This window comes from Stegostoma tigrinum, chromosome 22, assembly GCF_030684315.1.
Source record: "Stegostoma tigrinum isolate sSteTig4 chromosome 22, sSteTig4.hap1, whole genome shotgun sequence".
Classification (NCBI taxonomy): domain Eukaryota; kingdom Metazoa; phylum Chordata; class Chondrichthyes; order Orectolobiformes; family Stegostomatidae; genus Stegostoma; species Stegostoma tigrinum.
Genome location: NC_081375.1, coordinates 22850525 through 22878102, shown reverse-complemented (window position 1 = coordinate 22878102; position 27578 = coordinate 22850525). Strand labels below are relative to the sequence as shown.

The 27578-nt window shown below is 42.8% G+C and overlaps 1 protein-coding gene across 1 annotated transcript in view; it reads right to left on the bottom strand.

The window, feature by feature from the left end:
* LOC125463742 (platelet-derived growth factor subunit A-like) overlaps positions 1-27578 on the bottom strand; it is a 91268-nt gene that overhangs the window by 53207 nt on the left and 10483 nt on the right. The window contains exon 2 of the mRNA XM_048555377.2: positions 2365-2485. Within this exon, the coding sequence (XP_048411334.1) occupies positions 2365-2485 (121 nt within the window). The remainder of the gene's footprint in view (positions 1-2364; positions 2486-27578) is intronic.

The following is a 27578-nucleotide window of genomic DNA, read 5'->3' as shown; positions in this document are numbered from 1 at the left end:
ATTAATGGCAGGCTAAGTTCATCACCAAAACGAGACAGAGACAATCTAACTACTAACCCTTGATCTTCAATGGTGTTACCATCATTGAATCCTGCACTAACAACATTCTGGGGGTTTCCATTGATCAGAAACACAATTGGATTTGCTATACAATATCTACAACGACAGGTTAGAGGCTAGAAATCTTGCAGGAAATAATTCACTTTCTGTCTCCCCAAAACTTGTCCACCATTTATACAGTACAAGGCAGGATATACAAGATAATGAGAGGCATAGACAGAGTTGATAGCCAGAGACTATTTCCCAGGGCAGAAATGGCTAACACGAGGGGTCATAGTTTTAAGCTGGTTGGAGGAAAGTATAGAGGGGATGTCAGAGGCGGGTTCTTTACACAGAGAGTTGTGAGAGCATGGAATGCGTTGCCAGCAGCAGTTGTGGAAGCAAGGTCATTGGGGACATTTAAGAGACTGCTGGACATGCATATGGTCACAGAAATTTGAGGGTGCATACATGAGGATCAATGGTCGGCACAACATCGTGGGCTGAAGGGCCTGTTCTGTGCTGTACTGTTCTATGTTCTATGTTCTAAGATGCAATAATCCCCTGATACCTGAGTGGGTCCAACTACACTCAAGAAGTTTGACAGCATCCAGGACAAAGCAGGCCACTTGATTGCCATCTCATCCACAAGCATCCACTCCCTCCACAGCTGACAATCAGTGGTGTACAATCTATAAGATGTGCTCCAGAAATTCACCAAAGATTCTTGGGCAGCACCTTCTGAACCCACAACCACTTCCATCTAGATGGACAAGGACAGCAGATAGACGAAAACACCACCAACTGCAAGTTCCCCTCCAAGCCACTGACCAACCTGTCGCTGGGTCAAAATCCAAGTATTCCCTCCCCCAAGGCATTGTGGGTCAACCTACAGCACATGAATTGCAGTAGCTCAAGAAGGAAGCTCACCACCACTTCTCAAGGGCAATTAGGGAATGGCCATAAATGCTGGCCAGTCAGTGACACTCACATCCCACGAGTGAGTGGAAAAAAAAAATCATCCTACAAATAAAGAATGGTACTTCCCTTCTATTCTACCAATAAACTCCACTCCTGGAAATGTACTGTTAAAACCACGTTCTCAGGTGGATTACATTAGAACAGGTTCTCATTGCACTTTTTTTTCAAAATGAATTGGGGAGGCAATGGCCTCATGGTATTATTGCTGGACTGTTAATCCAGAGAACCAGATAATGCTCTGAGGATGCAGGCTCAAATCTGCCATGACAGATGGTGGAATTTGATTCAATAATATCTGGAATTAAGAGTCTAATGATGGCCATGAATCCATTGCAGATTGTTAGAAAAACCCATCTGGTTCAATAATGTCCTTTAGGGAACGAAACTGCCATCCTTACCTGGTCTGGTCTACATGTGACTCCAGATCCACGACAATGTCGTTGACTCTTAATTGCTCTCTGAGCAATTAGGGATGGGCAATAAAGGCTGCCTAGCCAGCGACGCCCTCATCCCGTGAATGAATAAGGGAAAATAAATACCCCAATGGAAAAGCCATTAAGAAAAAGTAATATTTGGAAATTAACTAGTTTTCCCATGTCAAAGAGTCTAAGACTAGAAGGTATAATCTCAGAATAAGGTGTGGCACATTTTAGACAAAATTGAGGAAAAATTTATTTTCTCAAAGAGTTGTGAATCTTTGGAATTCTTTACCACACAGAGCTATTGAGATTGGATATATTCAAGGGAGAGACAGATTTTTAATTAGTAAGGGAATCAATAGTTGTGAGAAAATGGAAGGAAAGTGGAGTTGAGGGTTATCAGGTCAGCCATGATCTCATTGAATGACAGCAGACTCTATGCCTTAAATCGCCTACTTTTGCTCCTATGTCTTATGGCGGTCAAACTGAAACACTATTCTGAGGTAAAGAAGACAAGTCAGACTAGTTTGTGCCTTTTGAAAGTTTTATGGTTTTTTTTAAACTTCTGGGAGGTCGCAAAACTCCTCCCCTATCTTAATCTCACTCTGCCAGCACATCATTCGTTTCTCCCTCTTGTACTTATCACACTTTCCCTTCAGTGTCTGTGTCATTCAGTTCAACCACTTAATGTGGTAACAAGTCCCACATTCTCTCTCATCTCAGTGAGGAACTTGAGCTTGAATTTCTTACTAGATTCATCGGTCACTGCTTTAGAGGTATTACATCTGGTTTCGGACTGCCCCACAAGTGGAAATACCTTCACTTCACAATTCTCAAAGCCTCTACCGACCTTCACATTTGCAGAAATAAAAAACACAGCCCCAGCCTAATCAGGCCCTTGGTCATACTTCTGCAGAACACTGACCTTTGGCCTCAATACCCAGGAGATCTTCCAGATCATTGATACTTTTAATGTCTGCTTGAGCGATCATCCTCAGCACGTCTTCTGGGAGACCCTCTTCTGTATCTATGCTTTTTGGCATTTGCTGTTTGAAAGACAAAACATATATTATAAATGCGGAGGGAAACAAATGATCATGGAGCCAACAATGCAGATTTCCCTGGAGTTCAAATAATTCGGATATTTATATTGAGACAGCATGAGGGAAAGCATTTCGTGTCATTTTCAAAAAAAGGATATTCAAGAAACGTGCAGGCGGCATGATCATCTACAACTGAATGTAAGTGAAAGTGATTTACACTACAGTGAGCATTCAATAAAGATAGACAGAAAAAAAAATAAATCATATGGGCCATTGTCCGTACAGTTGTATTGCAATGAAACATCATGAGCTCCCTATCTGCCAGTAACCATGTAACATCAGGGAAAGAAAAGAAAAGCAGGAACAAATACAGAATGCTGGAGAAACTCAGCAGGCCTGGCAAATCTATGGACAGGGAAAACGGAGTTACCACTCTGAGTCCAGTATGACTCTTCGTTTTGTGTTTTTCTTTCAGACTTGCAGCATCCACAGTATTTTGCTTTTATTTGAAAGCAAATTAAGGGCAAGTGTTGATGGAGAAATATTCTGCTTATCAAAATGGGTTTCAGGAGGCCACCATGACCACGGGGCACATCAAATTTGCCTCCTAGCTCCCTTTTGTCCACAACATTCTGCCGCAAGAGGGGACTTGACTGGCTGTCTTCTGAATTCTTGAAGCAATTCTGCATTCGGCATTGGGCCAGCAACCCATTCCAAAGGTCATCAACCCTCTATATGAAACAAAACTTCTTGTTTTCTGAAGAAGGGTCTAGGCCCGAAACATCAGCCTTCCTGCTCCTCTGGTGCTGCTTGGCCTGCAGTGTTCATCCAGCTCTACACCTTGTTATCTCACCTTCTTGCCAACTCACCTGATTCCAAGTTTAAGCAACTTATGTGTTGTTCCTGGTTTTCCTTAAATCTACCCATTCAAATAGTCCAGCCAAAGTCTAATTCCTTCATTATCCTAAATACTTCAAAATCAAATCTTTCTGAATGCTTGACTTCTTTGGACTAACAAGATCAAGCTCTCCATCCCTATTATGCACCTCAATGTCTTTGAGCTAGTAACCACTCTCCAAATCTCTTCCACACTCTCACCATTACCTGCCAGTCACTGCAAATTTGAAAGCTATTGTAAACAAAGGTCTTTTTTTAGTAAAAGGACACCATTAGCATTTTTTAAAAAAATGCAGGGTTATTCTATCGATTAACCCAAATACTCTTATTTGCTCTGCAGAGCTATTGGAAAGAAGGCAACGTTGCCACAGCTCTACCGAACCATAAGGCTGCTCTCTCATTAGAGAGAGATAATTGCTGGTGATTTAACCTGGGAGTCACCATGCTTCTGATAACAGGACAGCCCTTCAACAGTAACTTCAACCAGTGCTGGAATTGAATCCATGCTGAGATAACAAGAACTGCCAGTGCTGGGGTCAGAGACAACAGAGCGTGGAGCTGGATGAACACAGCAGGCAAGGCAGCATTAGAGGAGCAGGAAAGTTGACGTTCAGGACCACTGTAGAACTATTGATGATCCTTTACAGTCTCAGACATTGTTATACTTAAGTGGCTCTCTTGTTCAATAGACTTTAGCTTGGAATTCTCATGGCATACAAATATTTGGCACTAGGCATAACACTATCCTCAACCAGCATTAAATACAATTTGCCAGATATATGTCATCACGTCATTATATCCATGTCTAACTGTAGTTATACATTTTCCTTATTAAAAGTTTTAAAACCAGGACAAATATTTCTTTGTCCATGATCCCGCTGAGTTTTCCAAATATCTTCAACAAGATTGTTAACATAGATCATTATAAACAATGGCCTTCTCACCAATTGCTACTTAAAAAGGTTCCATGCAAAACCATTACCTTTAATACAAACCTCTACCTCAGGAGAATACAAATAAATTGCTTATGTAACTGATGAATAGTCCTTTAATCTCACAAAACCCTTGTCCTGAGACACAGTCAAAATCTTTTAAAAATCCAAGTATTTAATACAAATTCCTTAAGTTCTCTCTTGTTCAGTTCTTTACTGCCAAAAGTAAAAAGATCCTGTTTCCTTGCAACCATTTATCTTTGTCTTTCTATTTCTCATACTATCACTGGTCAGCAGCACCTTTTTAGGCAGAAAGAGACATCTGTCTATAGAGCTCACATTCTAACTCATTGTCCTCTTCATGTTCAAAAGTACTTTCCTTCCTCAAATACATAAAATAACTTTAATTGATTATCCAACATAAGTAGAACTTCTGAACTGCAAGGTTTTTTTTTCTATTTCTTCTTTCATGGGATGTGGAGTAACTGGCAAGACCAGCATTTGTTGCCCATTCCCAACTTGACCATCGAATCTACATGGGAGGTCCAGGGCACGTTGTCAGTTATCGTCACTCCTAAGAACTTGGCAGTCTCAATCTTCCCAACCTCCACTCCGTGGATATAGATGGGGATGAGTTCTCCTTCTTCCTTTCTGAAGTCAATATTGAGAGAGACGTTCTTATCATTGCACCATATCACCACGTCCTCTCTCTCCTTTCGGTCATCTGACTCACCATTGTTTGATATCCATCCTACCAAGGTGGTGTTGTCAACAATCTTGTGGATGGCGTTCATTCAGAATTTGGCTACATAGTCGTGGGCGTACAGGGAGTATAGCAGGCAGCTGAGAACACATCCTTGGGGGCGTTCCAGTATTGAAGGTTATCATGGAAAAGGTGCAGTTACCTATCTTTACTGATTGTGGCACGTGGGGCAGGAAGCTGAGGACCCAGTAGCAGAGGGCGGAGTCAAAACCTAGGCCTCGGAGTTTGGTTGAAGGCAGAGCTGCAGTCGATGAGCAGGAGTCTGACGTAGATGTCCTTGTTGTCCAGATTTTCCAGGGATGAGTGCAGCGCTAGGGAAGTGGCATCTGCTGTGAACCTGTTATGTCGGTAGGCAAATTGCAGGAGATTGAAGCAGGCTGGGAGACTAGAGTTGATGCGGACCATGGCTAGCCTTTCATAACACTTCGATTATGAAGGGCAGAGCCACTTGGCGGTAGCCATTAAAGGCATGTTGCACGTGCTTTCTTAGGTACCAGGATAGTAGTGGTCTTCTTGAAGCAGGTGGGGACTTCACTTGGTAGCAGGGAAAGACTGAAGGTGTCAGTGAATACCTCCACCAACTGGACAGTGCAGGATCAAAGTGCATGGCCAGGAAATCCATTCGGGTCCATCGCATTCCTTGGGCTGACTCCCAGGAAGATCAATCTGACGTCTGCAGTGTTGACGGAGGGCATAGGTGCATTCAGGGATATCAGGGCAGGTGACAGTGGCATTCTGCTCGATCTGAGCATAGAAAGCATTGTGCACATCAGGGAGGGATGTGTCTTTGTCCACAGTCTTGGTCTGCTTCATTTTGTATCCTGTTATGTTGTTTCGGCCTTGCCATAGGAGGTGGGAGTCTGTATGATAGGCTTGGGTCTCTAGTGTTGTCCCGTGCTGCCTCTTGACATCCCCAATCGCTTTACAGAAAATCCAGATATGACCTTTGCAAAGGGCTGGGTCATCCGTATCAGTTCATCTAAGGTTTCTGGTTGGGGAACACACAGATTGACTTCTTTATCACGCAGTCCTACACATGCACCAGGTAAAGATGGCAGATTTAATTCCCTAAAGGGCATTAATGAACCTGATGGATCTTACAAAAATCAACCATAGTTTCATGGTCATAATCACCAAGACTAGACTTAATTCCAGAATTATTAATAGGAATTTAAATTCCCCCAGCTCCATGGTCTGATTTGGATCCATTTTCCTGGAGCATTAGATGGGAACTCTGGATTACTAGGCCAGTGATATTACAATTATGGCATCATTGTGCGCCCCACAAGCAAATATACAGACTTTCAAATTTAAATTAACCCTAAAATGAACTCCAAAAAGTTGAAAAACTGTAATGGTTGCTTAGAGATAGTTTAGAACACTAGAAAGCTTTGATTAAGATGTGATCAACAAAAATGACAAATATTATCTTTGGTGAGATGGGGTATATTAAATGTTAATTCTACAATCTGTTCTAGACATGTTTGCAATTAAAGTGCCAACAATATTAACATGAATGAGTTCCCAGAATAGTGTCACAGGGAACATGAATGGATAACAGAGAAATTACACCATTTCAAGGAATTTGTTTAAAGTCACACCAACAGTATTTGCATAACTCATTGAACGTCTCATGTTCTTTTTCAGCATGTCATCACATGGGACAAGGATGGATAGAATTCTATTAGCAGGGTTTATGAATGTAACATTAGAAAGTGTGGACCTGGAACATACAATTGGTCTTGCAGTCTCCCACCATAATTTTGTCAACTTTGGCCACCAATACAATTATAACACAGAAGCCTTACGCCCTGGTTGTGATCCAGTGGCTTTTATCCATCCTTTGTAAAGACCACTACTTTAAGTGGGTGTAGAGATAAGGGTTTCCTGAATCAGGAAACACAACTCTCAGTTGGAAACCAGGACAGCACCATAAACCCAAAAGAAAGGGAGTTCCGCATTTGATTAGAGTAAGGAAGAGTAAGTCTTTTTAAAGAAGTTTTAAAACAATGCCCAAACATTAACTTGATGGGAACATGGTTTGCAGCTTTTGGGAAAAGGTGAAATCATCAAACAGTCTTTCCAAAGCCCCCAGCCTAAAGGCCAATCTGTTCTAGCAAACACAATCAGAGAGGCATTCCATCACTGTAGACCAGCCCTAATGTTATCAGTTTTCATCCCCTGTACTTTCTGCAGCAGGTGACATTCTGACACAGCATCTTGGACTGAGTCCTTGATCTTTGAGATACAACTTTCAGAAAGATTGTCATATTCATGTGAAAAAACTAGAGAATCTTTTTGAAGAAGTATACTTCATTTCGACACTTTTTCTTGGAACATCCAGCAGCAGGTAGCAACAGTGAAGGAGAACACCAAGCAAGATAACTGAAGCAGTCAAATGGACAGTTTCTGGAGGAAAGGAAAGGAGGCTTGATAGGGAGAAGGATAAGATGGACAAAAAGATTTCCTTAATCACATATAAACCACAGGCTTGAATCTATGTAAATGGTAAGTTTTCCATGTTGAATTTTGATTTTCTTTCATGTTTCTAATGAACAGAGACCAGTGGAATAAAAAAAAACCCCGCTTCTTGATCTTTGAGCTATCTGCATAGTTTCATGTTACATTTCTGACATAGTCAGCAGGATTCCAGAACATACCACGGCAGGCTAAGGATGAGAAGTGTCTAGCTGAGATGGAGTGGATGGCGGCCAGGTAGAAACTAGCAATATCCAGGAGGGTGGATGAGGCTGCTCCATTAGCATTGTGGCTCAGTCATCTTTGGAAGAAATAAGACCCTTTTAGCCATAACCAGACAGAAGCTCCCAAATGCTTTCCTTTAACAACACAGAGGAAGGAAAAGGTGTTCCCGGTCAAATATTCTACTTTCTTATGGAGGAGGTAGCTGGATATATTCAGAGAAAGACCAGAAGCGCCCAATGATCTGGGATTGCAAACTGGATTAAGAATGCACAGTTGGTTATGGATTCCAGGGGCTTCAATGCAAATGACCTGGCTGCATTCATGATAAAACATCTGTGTGGGAAAGCCCATCAGAAAATACTAGAGAAGAGGAACAGTTGTTCAAAGAAGTCCGCAGCAGATCTTTGTGGTGCTAATTATGGCTGCTGGAGAAGGCAATAGCCTGATGCAGCTACAGCAGAGGTTTTCTGAGTGCAAGAAAGCCAAGGAGGAGGATCTACTCTGTGTTCTGGGTCCTGATGAAGTTATTCAACTGCATTGTCCTCTTGGATCCTTTCTCAAATCAAGCAGGGGCAGGCAGCTAAAGGATTACCTAGTAGAAGGGCTTGGGAACCTTCAAACGGAGTTGCATGAGCAAACTCAATTATTTTCCTTTGACATGTGGGGATCATATTATTTAGACCATGGGGAAGAATTGGACTGTTACGATCAGGAGAGAGGCTACCATCAGGGATGTGACTGTCAACACGCTTGGGGGATGTAAACTTCAGGCTGAAGGGAAAGGCAGAACAGATCGCTACACAACAAGTGCAGATTCAGTTCAACTTGCATGGTAAGCCTTATAGCCAATCCCACTTAAGGGACATTCTAAAGAGGCGCTGGAATTTTGATGGGTCTGATCACTTCAAAATGAGAATAGCCTCAACAACCACAGGCAACCCAGCCCTGCCCAATCTGAGGGGGCTATAGCCGTCACCATGCAGTCTGGCATTCTGACTGATTCCCCTGTATATATAGGAAAGATGTGGATGCTTTGGAGACGGTTCAGAGGAGGTTTACCAGGATGCTGCCTGGACTGGAGGGCTTATCTTATGAAGAGAGGTTGACTGAGCTCAGACTTTTTTCATTGGAGAAAAGGAGGAGGAGAGGGGACCTAATTGAGGTATACAAGATAATGAGAGGCATAGATAGAGTTGATAGCCAGAGACTATTTCCCAGGGCAGAAAAGGCTAACACGAGGGGTCATAGTTTTAAGCTAGTTGGAGGAAAGTATAGAGGGGATGTCAGAGGCGGGTTCTTTACACAGAGAGTTGTGAGAGCATGGAATGCGTTGCCAGCAGCAGTTGTGGAAGCAAGGTCATTGGGGTCATTTAAGAGACTGCTGGACATGCATATGGTCACAGAAATTTGAGGGTGCATACATGAGGATCAATGGTCGGCACAACATCGTGGGCTGAAGGGCCTGTTCTGTGCTGTACTGTTCTATGTTCTATGTTCTATGTTCTATTCAGAACAAGATTCAACGTAATGTCATTGATGCATTTGAGAGTAAGATCCAAACCCAGATCCAGGGAGCTGGAGTCTTGATGGCTTCATCTCTGCCATCCATCTTGAAAGAGGACCTCAGACAGCTTGAGCTGATTGATGTGGGCATCGATAGACTGCACTATTACTTAAAGGCCCAACATCCACTCAGCCCAGCACCAGCTAATGAGGGAGTCCAAACCAGCACAGAAACTTTTAAGGTGCTGGATTGGGGAAGAGGCTTGTGTCCTCTATTGGCTGGTTCATAACAAGGAGAGTGAGGTGAGGCAACTCATTCTTCCTGATGGCATCGAGTGTCAGGAACAGTTCATAACCAATCAGGACACAAGTAAAAGATGACTGCTCTGACCAGACAGCTGTATTATTGGCCACGGGTTGCTGCTAATATTGATGACTACAGTTGGAATTGAGAGATGTGATATTTTAGCAAAGCAGGGAAATGAATGCATAGGATCCCAAGCTGCCAAAAGACCTCTACAGACCCTTGAAAAAGGGTTTACAATACTTGACCCCAATAGCAACAGGACGGAGCATGTTTTGATACACACAGATGTCTTCACAGCAGGGTGTAGCAGGATATAGGTCAGTTGGAAAGTTGGGCGGAGAAATGGCAGATGGAATTTAATCCAGACCATCATGAGGTGATGAATTTTCGGAGGTCAATGGAAGACAAATGTAAATGGCAGAACCACTAGCATTGAAAAACAGGGGCTTCTTGGGGTGCAATTCCATAGGTCTCTGAAAGTGACTACACAAGTGGATAAGGTGGTAAACCAGGTGTAGGGCATGCTTGCCTTCACTAGTCGGAGCACTAAGTATAAAATTTCGCAAGTCACGTTCCAACTGGATAAAACTTCAGTTAGACCTCATTTGGAATATTGTGTACAGTTGTGATACCACATTATAGGAAGGGTGTGGCAGTGTTGGAGAGGGTGCAAAAGAGGGTTACCAGGATGTTGTCTGGACTTGAGTACACTAGTTGCAAGGAGAAATTGGACAAGCTGGGATTATTTTCACCAGAGCATTGGAAGCTGGGTGGCGACCTAACAGAAGTATATAAAATTACAGGAGGCATGGATAGAGTGGATAGTCGGAAGCTCTTTCCCAGGGTGAAAATGTCAAATACTAGAGTGTATAAATTTAAGGTAAGAGGGGGAAAGTTTAAAGGCTATTGCAAGGCAATTTCTTTTACTCAGAGGGTGGTAGGTACCTGGAACACAATACCAGGGGTGGGAGTAGAAGCAATTATGAAAACAATGTTTATGAGACATTTAGACAGAAACATGAACAGGCAGGCAATAAAGAGAGACAGACTACGTGAAAGGAGATAGGATTAGTTTCAAATGGTATCATTGTCAACACAGACACAATGGGCCAAAGGTCCTGTTCCTGCTGTATTGTTCTATGCTCAGCAAGTTTCCACCCACAACCAAAAGGCATCAACTATAGCCAATGTTAATGCATCATTGGTTGGGGGTGTCGAGTTAGCTCAGTCACTGGATGGTTAGTTTATGAAGCAGTGTGATTCCAGCAGCACAGGTTCAATTCAGCCAAGGGCTGTTACTCTCACCTCAACGCTGAAATTCAACTCTTTTATGCATGTTTAATCCATGACTATAACAAGGTCAGGAGCTGAGTAGCCCTGGCAGAACTAAACTGGGCATCACTGAGCAGTTTATTGCAGAGCAGATGCTGCTTGTTAGCATTGTTGATGACACCTATCACTTTTCTGATGCTTGAAAGTAGACTGATGGTGTCATAATTTGAGATAATGGGAACTGCAGATGCTGGAGACTCCAAGATAATAAAATGTGAGGCTGGATGAACACAGCAGGCCAAGCAGCATCTCAGGAGCACAAAAGCTGACGTTTCGGGCCTAGACCCTTCATCAGAGAGGGGGATGGGGGGAGGGAACTGGAATAAATAGGGAGAGAGGGGGAGGCGGACCGAAGATGGAGAGCAAAGAAGATAGGTGGAGAGGGTGTAGGTGGGGAGGTAGGGAGGGGATAGGTCAGTCCAGGGAAGACGGACAGGTCAAGGAGGTGGGATGAGGTTAGTAGGTAGCTGGGGGTGCGGCTGGGGGTGGGAGGAAGGGATGGGTGAGAGGAAGAACCGGTTAGGGAGGCAGAGACAGGTTGGACTGGTTTTGGGATGCAGTGGGTGGGGGGGAAGAGCTGGGCTGGTTGTGTGGTGCAGTGGGGGGAGGGGATGAACTGGGCTGGTTTAGGGATGCAGTGGGGGAAGGGGAGATTTTGAAACTGGTGAAGTCCACATTGATACCATATGGCTGCAGGGTTCCCAGGCGGAATATGAGTTGCTGTTCCTGCAACCTGCTCCCACGATAAGACATTCCACTCCCGCACATCCCAGATGTCCAAGTTCTTTAAGGACCGCAACTTCCCCCCCACGGTGATTGAGAACGCCCTTGACCGCGTCTCCCGCATTTCCCGCGACACATCCCTCACACCCCGCCCCCGCCACAACCGCCCCAAGAGGATCCCCCTCGTTCTCACACACCACCCTACCAACCTCCGGATACAACGCATTATCCTCCGACACTTCCGCCATTTACAATCCGACCCCACCACCCAAGACATTTTTCCATCCCCACCCCTGTCTGCTTTCCGGAGAGACCACTCTCTCCGTGACTCCCTTGTTCGCTCCACACTGCCCTCCAACCCCACCACACCCGGCACCTTCCCCTGCAACCGCAGGAAATGCTACACTTGTCCCCACACCTCCTCCCTCACCCCCATCCCAGGCCCCAAGATGACATTCCACATTAAGCAGAGGTTCACCTGCACATCTGCCAATGTGGTATACTGCATCCACTGTACCCGGTGCGGCTTTCTCTACATTGGGGAAACCAAGCGGAGGCTTGGGGACCGCTTTGCAGAACACCTCCGCTCAGTCCGCAACAAACAACTGCACCTCCCAGTCGCAAACCATTTCCACTCCCCCTCCCATTCTCTTGATGACATGTCCATCATGGGCCTCCTGCACTGCCACAATGATGCCACCCGAAGGTTGCAGGAACAGCAACTCATATTCCGCCTGGGAACCCTGCAGCCATATGGTATCAATGTGGACTTCACCAGTTTCAAAATCTCCCCTTCCCCCACTGCATCCCTAAACCAGCCCAGTTCATCCCCTCCCCCCACTGCACCACACAACCAGCCCAGCTCTTCCCCCCCACCCACTGCATCCCAAAACCAGTCCAACCTGTCTCTGCCTCCCTAACCGGTTCTTCCTCTCACCCATCCCTTCCTCCCACCCCCAGCCGCACCCCCAGCTACCTACTAACCTCATCCCACCTCCTTGACCTGTCCGTCTTCCCTGGACTGACCTATCCCCTCCCTACCTCCCCACCTACACCCTCTCCACCTATCTTCTTTGCTCTCCATCTTCGGTCCGCCTCCCCCTCTCTCCCTATTTATTCCAGTTCCCTCCCCCCATCCCCCTCTCTGATGAAGGGTCTAGGCCCGAAACGTCAGCTTTTGTGCTCCTGAGATGCTGCTTGGCCTGCTGTGTTCATCCAGCCTCACATTTTATTATCTTGGTGTCATAATTTGTCTTTTTTTGAGTACAGAACGTACCTGGGCAATACTTCACATTGCTGGGTAGATGCCAGTTTTGTAGCTGTATGGAAATGGCTGACCAGGAGGACAGCGAGTTCTGGAGAACAAGTCTTCAGTTCTATTGCTGAAATGTTATCAGGGCCCATTGCCTTTGCAGTATCCAGTGCCTCAAACTATTTCTTGATATCATGTGGAGTTAATTGATTTGGCTGAAGACTGGTATCAGTAATGCTGGGGACCAGTGGAGGAAGCAGAGATGGATCATCCACTCGGCATTTCTGGCTGAAGATTGCTGTGAACGCTTCAGTCTTAGCTTTTACACTGATGTGTTGGGCTCTTCCATCATTGAGAATGGAGATATTTGTGGAGCCTCCTCCTCCAGTGAGTCGCTTAATTGTCCATCACCATTCATAATTGGATGTGACGAGACTGCAGAGTTTAGATCTGATCTGTTGATCGTGTACTTGCTTGGATTCCTGGGGCTCTTGTACCTTTAGATGCAGATGGTCAGGTCTATGACTGATTAGCCAGATATCACACCAGATTAAACCAAGAACTGGAGATGGCATGCAAGACAGCTAAGAAAAACACAAACAGACTGACCTTCCAATTGGCATAAGGGATTCCTCCAAAGCTAGAATATCAGGGGTTGGGATAAGATACAGGATATCTGCGACCCTGAACCCCACACCACCATTAAGTAGCTAGACACAAGCAGCCACTAGAGCATTGGAAGCTGGGTGGCGACCTAACAGAAGTATATAAAATTACAGGAGGCATGGATAGAGTGGATAGTCGGAAGCTCTTTCCCAGGGTGGAAATGTCAAATACTAGAATGTATAAATTTAAGGTAGCTGAAGGATACCCTGGAATATGGTTCTCAGATGGCACTGATCAATGCCAGGATTCTGGGGATTATAAGGAGACAAGCAACTCACTCAGAGGTACATGATGACTCAAGTGAAGTGGAGTTGGACAGCAAACAGTATTCCTGGAGTGAGCTGTCTGTAGTGGTTCCAGGACTGCATTTAGTGTGGGGAGGCCTACACCTGTATTGGCAAAACGGTAGAGCGATGATGTGCTGGAGGGGCAGAAACTAAAACATATGCATTGACCATATAAGATAATAAAGTGTGAAGCTGGATGAACACAGCAGGCCAAGCAGCATCTCAGGAGCGCAAAAGCTGACGTTTCGGGCCTAGACCCTTCATCAGAGAGGGGGATGGGGTGAGGGTTCTGGAATAAATAGGGAGAGAGGGGGAGGCGGACCGAAGATGGAGAGAAAAGAAGATAGGTGGAGAGGAGAGTATAGGTGGGGAGGTGGGGAAGGGATAGGTCAGTCCAGGGAAGACGGACAGGTCAAGGAGGTGGGATGAGGCTAGTAGGTAGGAGATGGGGGTGCGGCTTGGGGTGGGAGGAAGGGATGGGTGAGAGGAAGAACAGGTTAGGGAGGCCGAGACAGGCTGGACTGGTTTTGGGATGCAGTGGGTGGAGGGGAAGAGCTGGGCTGGTTGTGTGGTGCAGTGGGGGGAGGGGACGAACTGGGCTGGTTTTGGGATGCGGTGGGGGAAGGGGAGATTTTGAAGCTGGTGAAGTCCACATTGATACCAGTGGGCTGCAGGGTTCCCAAGCGGAATATGAGTTGCTGTTCCTGCAACCTTCAGGTGGCATCATTGTGGCACTGCAGGAGGCCCATGATGGACATCTCCCCTTCCCCCACCGCATCCCAAAACCAGCCCAGTTCGTCCCCTCCCCCCACTGCACCACTCAACCAGCCCAGCTCTTCCCCTCCACCAACTGCATCCCAAAACCAGTGCAGCCTGTCTCGGCCTCCCTAACCTGTTCTTCCTCTCACCCATCCCTTCCACCCACCCCAAGCCGCACCTCCATCTCCTACCTACTAACCTCATCCCACCTCCTTGACCTGTCCGTCTTCCCTGGACTGACCTATCCCCTCCCCACCTCCCCACCTATACTCTCCTCTCCACCTATCTTCTTTTCCCTCTATCTTCGGTCCGCCTCCCCCTCTCTCCCTATTTATTCAAGAACCCTCACCCCATCCCCCTCTCTGATGAAGGGTCTAGGCCCGAAACGTCAGCTTTTGTGCTCCTGAGATGCTGCTTGGCCTGCTGTGTTCATCCAGCTTCACACTTTATTATCTTGGATTCTCCAGCATCTGCAGTTCCCATTATCACTGATGCATTGACCATATGACTCCTGGAGACCTGACTGACATCGACCCCAATGTGGGTGATGTGTCACAGAACCGGAATCCCTTGGAAGATACCAGTACGGATCAGAGATGAAAAAGGTTCTCTCGAGCAACTGCTAGATACCGCCACAACCATGGACCCTGGAGTGGCACATGGCTCAGCGGTTAGGCTGTCACACAGCTATCATTGTCTTGGGAACTCTGGCATTACAATATTGACATGGCTGTAATCAGTGAGGCATGGGGGTAGGGGGAAAGAGAACAACATCTCAATGAACAAAACGGTGGATTTACCTTTATCTAAAAGGGTAAATCTGAAGAAGAATGCCTCACAGTACCAAGGATCCAGGTTTAATTCCAACCTTGGGAAATTGTCTGCATGGGTTTCCTCCAGGTGTTCCAGTTTCCTTCCACAGTCCGAAGATGTACAGGTTAGGTCATGTTAGATTGGCCATTGTGTCCAGTAGGTGGATTAGTCAGGGTAACATGTGGAGTTACAGGGGTAAGATGTGGGACTGGGGCTGAGTGGGATGCTCTTTGGAAGGCCTTGTGGACGCGATGGAATGAAAGGCCTCTTTCCATACTGTAGGGATTCTACGATCTGCCCACATTGGTGATGTGGAAGTAAAGAACATTGCTATTAATGCAGACCCAAATATTCTAGCCATCATGGCGCAAATAAATGTGTTAATCACTCCGCTGCTTAGCACACAGTCACAGTGTGCCATATATCAGGACAGAAATGTGCAAAGAAACCTCTAGCAGCAGGTGGCGATGGTGAGGAACAGCACCAAGCAGGGCAGCTGTGGCAGGTATGCCTAGACTTCCTATAACAGGTGGCAATGGCGAGAGAAGATACTGAGACAAAAGCTTGAACAGCCAATCAGAACTACTCTGGAGGAAAGGGTGTCTTTGGGGGAAAGGAGGTCTGATGGGGTCAAGGATCAGATAGACAAAGGATTCCCCCAATCAGATGTAAACCACAGGCTTGATTTCATATAAATAGTGTTTTCCACTTTTCACATTAATTTCTCCTCTTGCTTGTAATGATCTAATGCCAATTGAATAAAGAATCCTCAATCTATGAGTCATCCATGTGTTCAAATCTCATGATACATATCTACAAATCCTACAACTGCATCAACCACCAGTTAATGTGGTCTAAGGCCTCAAATTTCTCCTCCCATGCACCTCATCAGGTAAACATCTCTGTAAAAATAATAATAAACAGAAAGGATCATTGTTACCCCTTTAAATGGCCCAATCATATTCTCTGGTTTGGCCCAAATCTAATTACTCAATGTTTTAAACCTGCATTTGAGGTAAAGAACTGTCTCATCAGGTTTATATTGTCAAAAGAGCGTTTCTTTTGCACTGTGAAGAGAAGTTTAAAGTGAGAACTGAATTGTATAACTATAGTTCCAGTGCAAGAAAACACTACTTTAAAGGAAAGTTTTCTGAAGATGGGTCCCGAGCCAAAACGCCAACTTTCTTGTCCCTCTGATGCAGCCTGGCCTGCTGTGCTCCACCAGCTCCACACTGTGTTATATCTGACACCAGCATCAGCAGTTCTTACTTTCTCTTTAAAGAAAATTTGATCTTATTGAATGACGCCTAAAATAACTTGTATTGGAACTCTTTCTTAGGCATCAAACATGTCGAAGGAAGTACAGTCTCATTCTAGAAAGCTATTAGAAACATCTAGTAGTGGAAACATGGCTATATAATAACAAAACAGGAATCAAAATTCACATTTAACTTGCTCAGTAAGTTGGTTTGGACAACTGAATAACTGAATACATGCAGTACGGCGTGTACTAACAGAAATTTACCAAAGACATTTCATTACTCTGAAAGACATAAAGTCTCTAAAATAGACAAAACATTACAGATAAATATTCGGAAAGTGTACTTTGTGCACATTATGTTTTTTCTTGAAATTACCACAATGTTCTGGCAGTGGACATTCACGTTAACATCTGATTAAAAATCTTACCTTCAAGTACTCTGTGACAAAGATTAGAAAAAGTGAGACAACTCTGAATGTGTGCAGGGAAGAGAAGTGACTGAAGCTAAAGATCAAGCACAATGTGATCTCAATGAAAATAAGTGTTAGAAATAGATGTAGTAATCAACCGTATGCCCTGCTGAGAGATTGTGCAATCTCAACTGGCTGATGAGTACATTAATGGACCAGGTGTAAGGTATTCAGGCAGACAGAACAAGAATGCAGACATGGGGGCTTCTGCAGTACGGTGGTAATGTCCCTGCCTCTGAACCAGCAGGTATAGTTTCAATTCCTGTCTACTCCAAATATTGATTAAAGGCAACTACACCAATAATAGATTGTCCAAGCAACACTGTGGCACAGTTTAGTGTCCCTTCCTCTGGACCAGCAGATCTAGGTTCAAATACGACCTGCCCGAGAGATGTGTTGTCCGAACTAGCTAATTAAAGTAACTGCAAATAATACAACACCTGCCTTAGGTATATGTCAATGCTTCTGGTTCTTGATTGGCAAGAAATCCTGCATTCAGAAAGATGAGGAAATATTGGCAAGTGTGAGCAGATTAAATAATTAAATCCAACAAATTTTATACAGAAGCTTTTCATACTGCACTCATCAGGGCAATTTGCAAGAAATATCAAAATAACATGGGAAAACGACATTAATACTGTGAGAAAACAGCATTGGTTGTTTGGCAAATAGTCTGTTTGATAGAGGCATTGCCATGGAGAAAACACCAGTTAATTGTGACTGACAGTTAAATTCCAAGCTTTGTTTACATTTTAATCAGGAGATTGGCTCTGATTTTCAAAGCATTGCCCTGAGAAAAGAATCAGAACCTACTTTATCAAGTTAAACATGCATAATGTTTTGTAAAGTACAGGACCCCATATATTAACATATGTAGTTTCCCATATATGCGAGTACACTGTGAGCCTGACAAACAGTTTATATTGATTGTCAGTGCCACACTTTACACACTCAGGTTTATTTAGCAGATATTTTCCAATCATAGCATCACATCTTCTGTTGGAGATTGTATTGTGTGTGTTGAAAGTAAGGCTGGTTGCATATAGTCAGTACATTGCTTCTGAACAACTGTGGGTATATTCTGATATTTTTGAGATTATCTGCCAGTCTTTGGGTGGTCTCTCTTGATAGCATCACACTGGCACTGAAATTCATAAATCACATTACTCATTGGTATATTTGACAGAATGTTTTTTGGCTTGATGGCAACATCAGTTAGGGGAAAGAACTCATTTGCTACTACACTGTAGCAGAGTTAAAAGCAAGCTTCACCTATTGCCCAAATCTTTGAAATACCTTATCCTTCAAGCAAGTCTGAGGTTGGATTTCATGTTTGGTTCCAAAAACAACATTTAGTAAACAGAACGACGCATTTTTGTAAAGTGCACATGTGCTCTAAACTTGGCCAAAATGCCAAAAAGCCAGCAATTGACCGTAGAAACTGACATTCAACAGATATTTAAACAAAACATTTATGAGAGCTTATCAAGGACAACATTAGCAATGTTATTACTTTTTTCGCCAAGTCTCTCAGCTACAAACAAACTCTCATTGTAATCCCTGCCCCCAGCCAACAGTGTTACCTATTCCAACCTCATCTCTTAGCATACAGCAGAAATCTTATCCCTATCTAGTCTCACCCCATTTCCTGAAGGCACTATTCCCCATCTAAGTTCCTTTTTCCAGTTCATAAATACAGCCTCTCTACCATAAATGAATTTAACAGACACTCATTCCCTAATTCAATCACCCACCTCAGTCCTAATTACAAATATATGTTATAAAGATATGCCCATTAATTAATTGCTGCTGAAAGAGATTCAGCACCATCATACTCCTGTGTGGGAATTCTGGATCTTAAAATGTTTCTTATTCACAGTGTATTTTCAGTCACCTGAAGGAGCAGGAGTGGAATGCAGGTGATGAGAGAGTTGTCCAAGGAAAGGTGCCAGGTGTTGATTTCTACTCTACAAAAACAGACAGGTAAACAATTCCCAAAAACGATTATCCCAGTTTGTGGTTGCCAGGCAACAACAACAATGTAGTTCTCTGCAGTCATATACTGCCAGATTCCTCGGGTATTCAATGTAAAAATCACACTATATCACCTTTAAATTGCATTTACCATTAATCCCACAGTAACTTTTCTCTCTTTGTAATTCTGTCCACACAGTGTGCACCATTCTCTGCTAAAAATCACCAGCATGCAGAGCAGGGCCAGCTGCGCCTCAGTTTCTCATAATTTACCCTTGAGGCAGTCTAAGTGTAAGAATTGGTTCTGATCTTTATTGTTCCACCTTAGTAAAGAACTCAGCACCCTGGATGCTCAACAAAGATCAGGAATTCAGAGCGCCAAATTTAAGGGGTCCATTCTGCATAAATATTAAGTTAGGGGTTTGATAACAAATAAATCCTCTCCAGCATTGCATTGTAAGTTACAAGCTCATTAATTTGCAGCTTACTGCATCATCTTACAGCAGATAGACTTTTTACCAAGTCTTTAGCATAACATTCATGTAGAATGGGTTTCTTTGGCTTAACAAAATTCTAAAAAGTAGAGTGGAGGTTTCAATATTAAGCAACAGCCAAAGTAATATACAAAGCTTCAATTTGTAGGATCTTTCAGTTATCTGAACAATTGAAATTCCCTTGAAGTTTACACTGTTTTGATAGATTGCTCATTTTAACTCTCACTTCATCATTCTATGAAAAATTACATCAGCTGTAAATGTAGACTTGGTAAAGTCCTGCAGACTCAATGTACCATACCATCCAACAATAGGAATGTGACAGAATCGCTAAAGTGTTACAGCACATAAGGAGACTATTCAGCCCATTATGCCCGTCATGCACATTAAATGAGCATCACTACCTAGTGCCAATTTTCTGTTTTTCCTCCCTACCCTTGTATATTATTTTTATCCAAATAATCACCCAACATCCTTTCAAATGCTTCAATTGAACCTGCCTCTACCACATTTCCAGGTGGTGCATTCCATACCCTAACTACTCATTGAGTGAGGAAAGACTTATTCACTTCACCCTTGCTTGTTTTGATGATCACTTTAAATCTATCTCCTCTTTTTGGTCCTTTTATGAACAAGAATAGTTTCTCTTATGCATTCTATCTAGCCCATTCATGATTTTGAAAACCTCAATCAGATCAACTCTCAGCCACCTCCTCTCCAAGGACAATATTCCCAATGTCTTCACTCTATAATTGTAGAACATGGTTTTATCTTCCTGTTACTGACTTCCCACCTCAGTCACTGTCAAGTGGGAGGTGCCAAGGTCATGGAAGAGGAAAAATAATTAGAAGATAGTCATCCTAAAGAGAGAGCTCAGAAGAGTCAGGAGGAGACATGAGAAGTTGGTGGCGGATAGGATCTGGGTAAACCCTAAGGCTTTCTATAGGTATTTAAGGAATAAAAGAATGACGAGAGTAAGATTAGGGCCAACCAAGGATAGTAGTGGGAAGTTGTGTATGGAGTCAGAGAAGATAGGGGAAGCACTAAATGAATATTTTTTGACAGTATTCACTCTAGAAAATGACAATGTTGTCAAGGAGAATACTGAGATACAGGCTACTAGACTAGGTGGGATTGAGGCCCACAAGGAAGAGGTGTTAGAAATCCTACAGCGTGTGAAAATAGATAAGTCCCCTGGGCCAGATGGGATTTATTCTAGGATCCTCTGGGAAGCCAGGGAGGAGATTGCCAAGCCTTTGACATTGATCTTTAACTCATCATTAGCTACAGGAATAGTGCCAGAAGACTGGAGGATAGCAAATGTGGCTCCCCTGTTCAAGAAGGGGAGTAGAGACAACCCTGGTAATTATAGACCAGTGAGACTTACTTCAGTTGTTGATAAAGTGTTGGAAAAGGTTATAAGAGATAGGATTTATAATCACCTAGAAAAGAATAAATTGATTAGGGATAGTCAGCACGGTTTTGTGAAGGGTAGGTCATGCCTCACAAACCTTATTGAGTTCTTTGAGAAGGTGACCAAAACAGGTAGATGAGAGTAAACCGGTTGATGTGGTGTATATGGATTTCAGCAGGGCGTTCGATAAGGTTCCCCACAGTAGGCTATTGTACAAAATGCGGAGAACTGGGATTGTGGGAGATATAGCAGTTTGGATCAGAAATTGGCTTGCTGAAAGAAGACAGAGGGTGGTGGTTGATGGAAAATGTTTATCCTGGAGACCAGCTACTAGTGGTGTACCGCAAGGGTCGGTGTTGGGTCCACTGCTGTTTGTCATTTTCCTAAACGACCTGGATGAGGGAAGGATGGGTTAGTAAATTTGCAGACAACACTAAGGTCAGTGGAGTTGTGGATAGTGACGAAGGATGTTGTAGGTTGCAGAGAGACATAGATAAGCTGCAGAGCTGGGCTGAGAGGTGGCAAATGGAGTTTAGTGCAGACAAGTGTGAGGTGATGCACTTTGGTAGGAATAACCGGAACACAAAGTGCTGGGCTAATGGTAAGATTCTTGCTAGTGTAGATGAGCAGAGAGATCTCAGTGTCCATGTACGCAGATCCTTGAAAGTTGCCACCCAGGTTGACAGGATTGTTAAGAAGCCATACAGTGTTTTAGCTTTTATTAATAGAGGGATCGAGTTCCGGAATCATGAGGTTATGCTGCAGCTGTATAAAACTCTGGTGCGGCCGCACTTGGAGTATTGTGTACAGTTCCGGTCACCGCATTATAATAAGGATGTGGAAGCTTAGGAAAGGGTGCAGAGGAAATTTACTAGGATGTTGCCTGGTATGGAGGGAAGGTCTTACGAGGAAAGGCTGAGGGACTTGAAAGGTTAGAGAGAAGGTTGAGAGGTGACTTAATTGAGACATATAAGATAATCAGAGGGTTAGATAGGGTGGAAAGGGAGAGCCTTTTACCTAGGATGGTGACGCCGAGCACGAGGGGTCATAGCTTTAAATGGAGGTGTGAAAGATATAGGGAAAATGTCAGCGGTAGTTTCTTTACTCAGAGAGTAGTAAGGGTATGGAACGCTTTGCCTGCAACGGTAGTAGATTCACCAACTTTAAGAACATTTAAGTCATCATTGGATAAGTATATGGACGTACATGGAATAGTGTGGGTTAGATGGACTTCAGATTGGTATGACAGGTCGGCACAACACCGAGGGCCAAAGGGCCTGTACTGTGCTGTAATCTTCTATGTTCTATGTTCTATGTTCTATCTCTGGATCATTCTTGCAAGCCTCTCATCTGCTCGTTCAGACTGAGATTGGCAGCAGCCTGGGACAAAATAAACCCATTCAATCTCTAGGTTCCATTGATGTGAAGTAGAGACGCCCCCCAGTAAAGAAAAGGAGAAAAAAAGGCCGCAGGAGAGATTTGTACCTTTATCAAAATGAGAAGTAGCTTGTACATGTTCTGCCAAAGCCTTGGGTGAGCCCAATCTTGTGCCAAATGATGTTTACTGCTTAAACTTTCACCCCTTTTAGTATTTTAAAGCAAGTGTGCAAATATCGGGCAGCAAATCAAGCTAGACATTATAAGTGAAGGGATCAACTAGGTCCAACTGTCTTACTGCAACACTAGAGAAGTGACAGAGAAGAACTTTACTAGAATCTCTTCTGCTGTAGTTCCCTAAATCAGATTCTTGTCATAAAGCCAAACTGCAGCGATGTAAATCTTATGATAGCAAAAATCCAAAAAAGGACAAAGTATATAGAGACAAACATTAAACAAATGAGTGCACTTGAAATATAAATACAGGTTTAAGAGTCAAATGGTATTTAAGAATAGATGATGCTTCTCCAATTAACACTTGCTATGTTATTGCTGAACTCAAGTATTCCTAAAGACGACTGCTGTTCTGCTGAGGTGACGCTAAACAACTTGGATGTCCTATGTAGATAATGAAACAATGACATCTAAATCTTACTGCGATTCACTTTTCTTTTTCCAAAGTCTATTGCTCTTTAAAAAAACTACTGTGGTACAAAAATGTGCGTGCATGTGTGTGCTACCTCTGGGAGCAAGTGACAGTGAAAGAGAGTTGGAACATTGCATTGTCCTGGTTCTGAAGCAGAGATCGGGAAGTTTTGAACATTTTTAACAATGCAAAACCTGTCTCTACCACATTGCCAAACAGACTGTTTTTCTTTTACTTCTATAATTGCCAAGGACTCATAGCTCTGCCAGGGAGAATGCAGAGGAGGGAATTAAAAGCATGCATTTATATAGCACTTTTCACAATCACCAGACAACTACAGTCAATAAGATAATCACTGATAAACCTATAAAGAATTCAGAAGAAGTATCTTGAACTGGAAAGTGTTTATATGTGGAGTTGGCACCACATGAAGTAGTTCAACTAATTAGTTTAGATCAATTTAGCAGAAGCTAGGTTGGAACATTAGGGAGAAAAGGATATGCTAAAGGGTTATGTGGAGTCGAATGGGAGTTGGTTTGGAGCCAAAACACCAGCTCAGACAATTTGGGCTGAAAGAATTTAGACCACAGAAACAGGCCTACGTAATTCTTACAAACCCCAGCCTAATACCAGCAAGTGAGGGTAATACAAAAAGTACATTTTTTAGAAAAAGAAAATGTACATGTCAGTAACTGAACAAAATCTGTAGGAAAGGTAATGGAGCTCCAAGGAACAGGGGTGAAGTAACATGTGTTGGGGAGGACAAAAGCAAAGTTCCACAGTTTGAAACAGCACAGTAAAGCACAAGAACAGTAGGAAGTTACAAGAACAGAAAGTGTTGCCAGTAATAGCAAAGTCACAGTCAACATTTCTTCACCTCTATCTTGCCCTGCCCAAACAATTCAGCCAAACCACAATCCCACAAAACTGGAATTAACTTAGATCTTATGTTATTTTTCAAGGCTATATTTCAGCAGATCTGATTTTCCTGGGTGTGTTATAATCAAATCAAATGATAAATTATTCAACAGATATTTAAATATATACAAATGAACAAACAAAGTGAATTACAAATGAACAAAGAGCAGGAGTGGACCATTCAGCCCCTCAAGCCTACTCTGTCACTTAGTTAAATCATGGCCATTCTAAATGACATCTCAAATCCATGTTCCTGCCTAGGCCCAAAAGCCTGTCATCCTCTTGCCAAAAAAACTACCCATTTCTGCCATTCAAAGATTCAAAGACTCGGCTTCCAATATTTTTTCAGGAAGAGAGTACCAAAGACTTGTAACACTCAATGAGAAACAAATTTGTCCCATCTGCTTTAAAAGGGCAACTCTTATTTTTAAAACAATGATCCTTAGCTCTAGAATCATCAATTAGAGGAAACTTTCACTCCAGGTCTACCTGTTTTGATAATTTAGGGTCTTATATGTTTCAACAAAGTCATTCTCTTCTAAACTTCAGCAGATATAAATCTAACCTGTCCAACCTATTCTCACAACATAACCCAGACATCAGAGGTTTTGATTGGTAAAAGTTCTCTGAACTGCTTCCAACGTATTTGCATTCTCCTTTAATAAGTTGATCAATATTATACACGGTAATCCAGATGTGGTCTCATCAATGCCCTGTATAAGTGATGGATAACCTATCTACTTTTGAATCAATTCCCTTCGCAGTAAATGATAACATTCTTTTAGTTTTCCTAATTACTTGCTGTACTTGCATTTTAGACTTTTGCACTTCATTCACTAGGACATTCAAATCCCTCCGCATCTCACAAGCTTCACAATCACTCACAATTTAAATAATATGCTTTTTTTTTAATTCTCCCAAACAAAATTGACAATTTCAAATATTCTATGTTATAGCTGCTAGGCCTTTATCCAATCATTTAGCCTGCCTATATCTTTTTATACCTTCTTATGACCTCTTTACATCTGACTTACCTCTCTATCTTTTTGTCATCAGCAATTTAGCAACTATATACCTTCCATCACATCAAGCCATTGATATAAATTGTAAATAGTAAGGTGCTCAGATCTGTGTGGCATGTTATTTGAGCCCTCAGTAGTGAAGACTGATTCATCCACCATCTCTTTACTTTCTATTAGCAAATTTTCCAAACTCACTTTCTCTTGGGCCAAAGCTCAATTTGTTAATTGTTTTCTTTTAAAATATTTGTAAAAGCTCCTACTATTAGTTTTTAAATTTCTAGCTAAATTTCTACTCTAAATTTCCCCTCCTTATTAATTTTTAGTTTTTAGTCATTGTTTTTTTCTATCTAATCATCTGACCTGCCATCTGTGCGTGCACAATTCTATGCTTTTGTTTTAATTTTCTAGCTAAATAAAAATGGTGAGTCCATCCCTTGGAATCTTCTTACCCTAAGGAATGTAACTATCTAATGTATTCTAAAGTATTCTCCTAAATATCTGCCCCAGTATTTCTACTGACACAATCTTTAACACAATTCAATACAGACAGCTCTGCTTTCATGCTGTCATAAGTCCTGTCATTTAATTTTAAAATATAATCTCAGGCCCATTCCTCTCTCCCTCAATCTGAATTTAAAATTCAATCATACTATGGTCACTGCTACCCAGGGATGCCTAAAGTACATGATGCCTGTTTCCTGATTGGGTCCAGAATGTGCTGTTCTAAGAAATTATCATTAACAGCGTCTATATTTCCCCATGATAAATTTTCATTATTTCTTCCTTATTGCTCCATTGTACCATGTGTTTCCTAATAGAGTTGCCCGAATTGGTGACTTCTTGCTTTTGTCACTTATCTCTATCCAAACCAGCCCCACACCCTGGCTTCCTGGACTTAGGCCATCTCTCTCTATGGTGCTAAAACCATAATTATTAAATAGAATTGTACCAGAGATAATGGGATCTGCAGATGCTAGAAAATCCAAGATAACAAAGTGTGGAGCTGGATGAACACAGCAGGCCAAGCAGCATCTCAGGAGCACAAAAGCTGATGGGCTCCTGAGATGCTGCTTGGCCTGCTGTGTTCATCCAGCCCACGCTTTGTTATTAAATAGAACCACCATTTTTCTGGATTCTTATATTTCCTAAGTTTCTTGCATCCTTCAATATTCATGTACTAATCCATATCACCTTGCAACTATTTCTCTGTAATGGATGCTCCATTGTATTTATTTATTTTTATTTGAGCACTGACCTCATCTGCTTTGTTTCAAATGCCACATGCCTTCAGATAGAATCTTTAGTTTTATCCTTTTATTTAAAAAAAACTTTAACTCTATCTGTGGAATTTCTCTTTGATATGTGCTCTGTAACTCTTCCTCTCATGGACTGCTCATCATTTCCAGTACGAATACCATTTTCCTTTACTTTGTCTCTACACCATAAAAATTCATAGAGATGTACAGCATGGAAACAGACCCTTCAGTCTAACTCATCCATGCAGACCGTATATCGTAAGCTGGTCTTGTCCCACTTTCCAGCATCCCTCTAAACACTTCCTATTCATGTACCCATCCAGATGCCTTTTAAGCATTCTAATTGTACCTGCTTTCTTCACCTCATTTGGCAGCTTTGTCCATTCACACACCACCCTCTGCAAGAAAAAGTTTTCCCTCATGTCCTTTTTAAATTTTTCCCCTCTCAGCTCAAACCATGCCCTCTAGTTTTGTACTGCCCTTCCCTGGGGAAAAGACCTTGACCCAAACTATGCTCTTCATAATTTTATAAATCTCCACAGTGTCACCCCTCAGCCTCCGATGCTCCAGGGAAGAAAGCACCAGTGTTTTCAGCCTCTCCCTATAACTCAGATCCTCCAGTCCTGGCAACATTCTTGTAAATCTTTTCTGAACCCTTTCAAGTTTAACAACATCTTTTCCATAGCAGAGAGACCAGAACTGAACACAGTATTCTAAAAGTAGCCTCACTAAAGTCTTGTACAGCCACATGACATCCCAATGCATATACTCAATGCTTTGACCAACGAAGGCAAGCATGTCAAATGATTTCTTCACCACCCATTCTTCCTGTGACAAAACTTTCAAGGAACTTTGCACCTGCACCTCAAGATCTCTTTACTCAACAACACTCCCCAGGGCCCTACCATTAGTTTTATCAGTCTTGCCCTGGTTTGCCTTACCAAAATGCAATACCTCACATTTATCTAAATTAAAGTCTGCTACACCACTAATTTTGGTGTCATCTACAAATTTACTTGCCATACCTCCTTTATTACATCCAAATCATTTACATAATTTATGAAAAGCAGACTTCCCAAATTTGATGCCTTTCCCCCACTATTTAGTTTAACATCCTCTCTTCTTTCCAGTGACGTACTCAAAGAGCACCAGTCCCAGTTCAGTTCAGGTGGGCACCAATGGTATAGATTCCACTTTCCCCTGTATAAGTATCAGTGCCCCTTGAATGGGAGTACACCTTTCCTACATCAGTGTTTGAGCCATGCATTAATCTATCTAACGTGATTTGCCCTATGCAATGTACACATGTTTCAAATAATAATAAGAC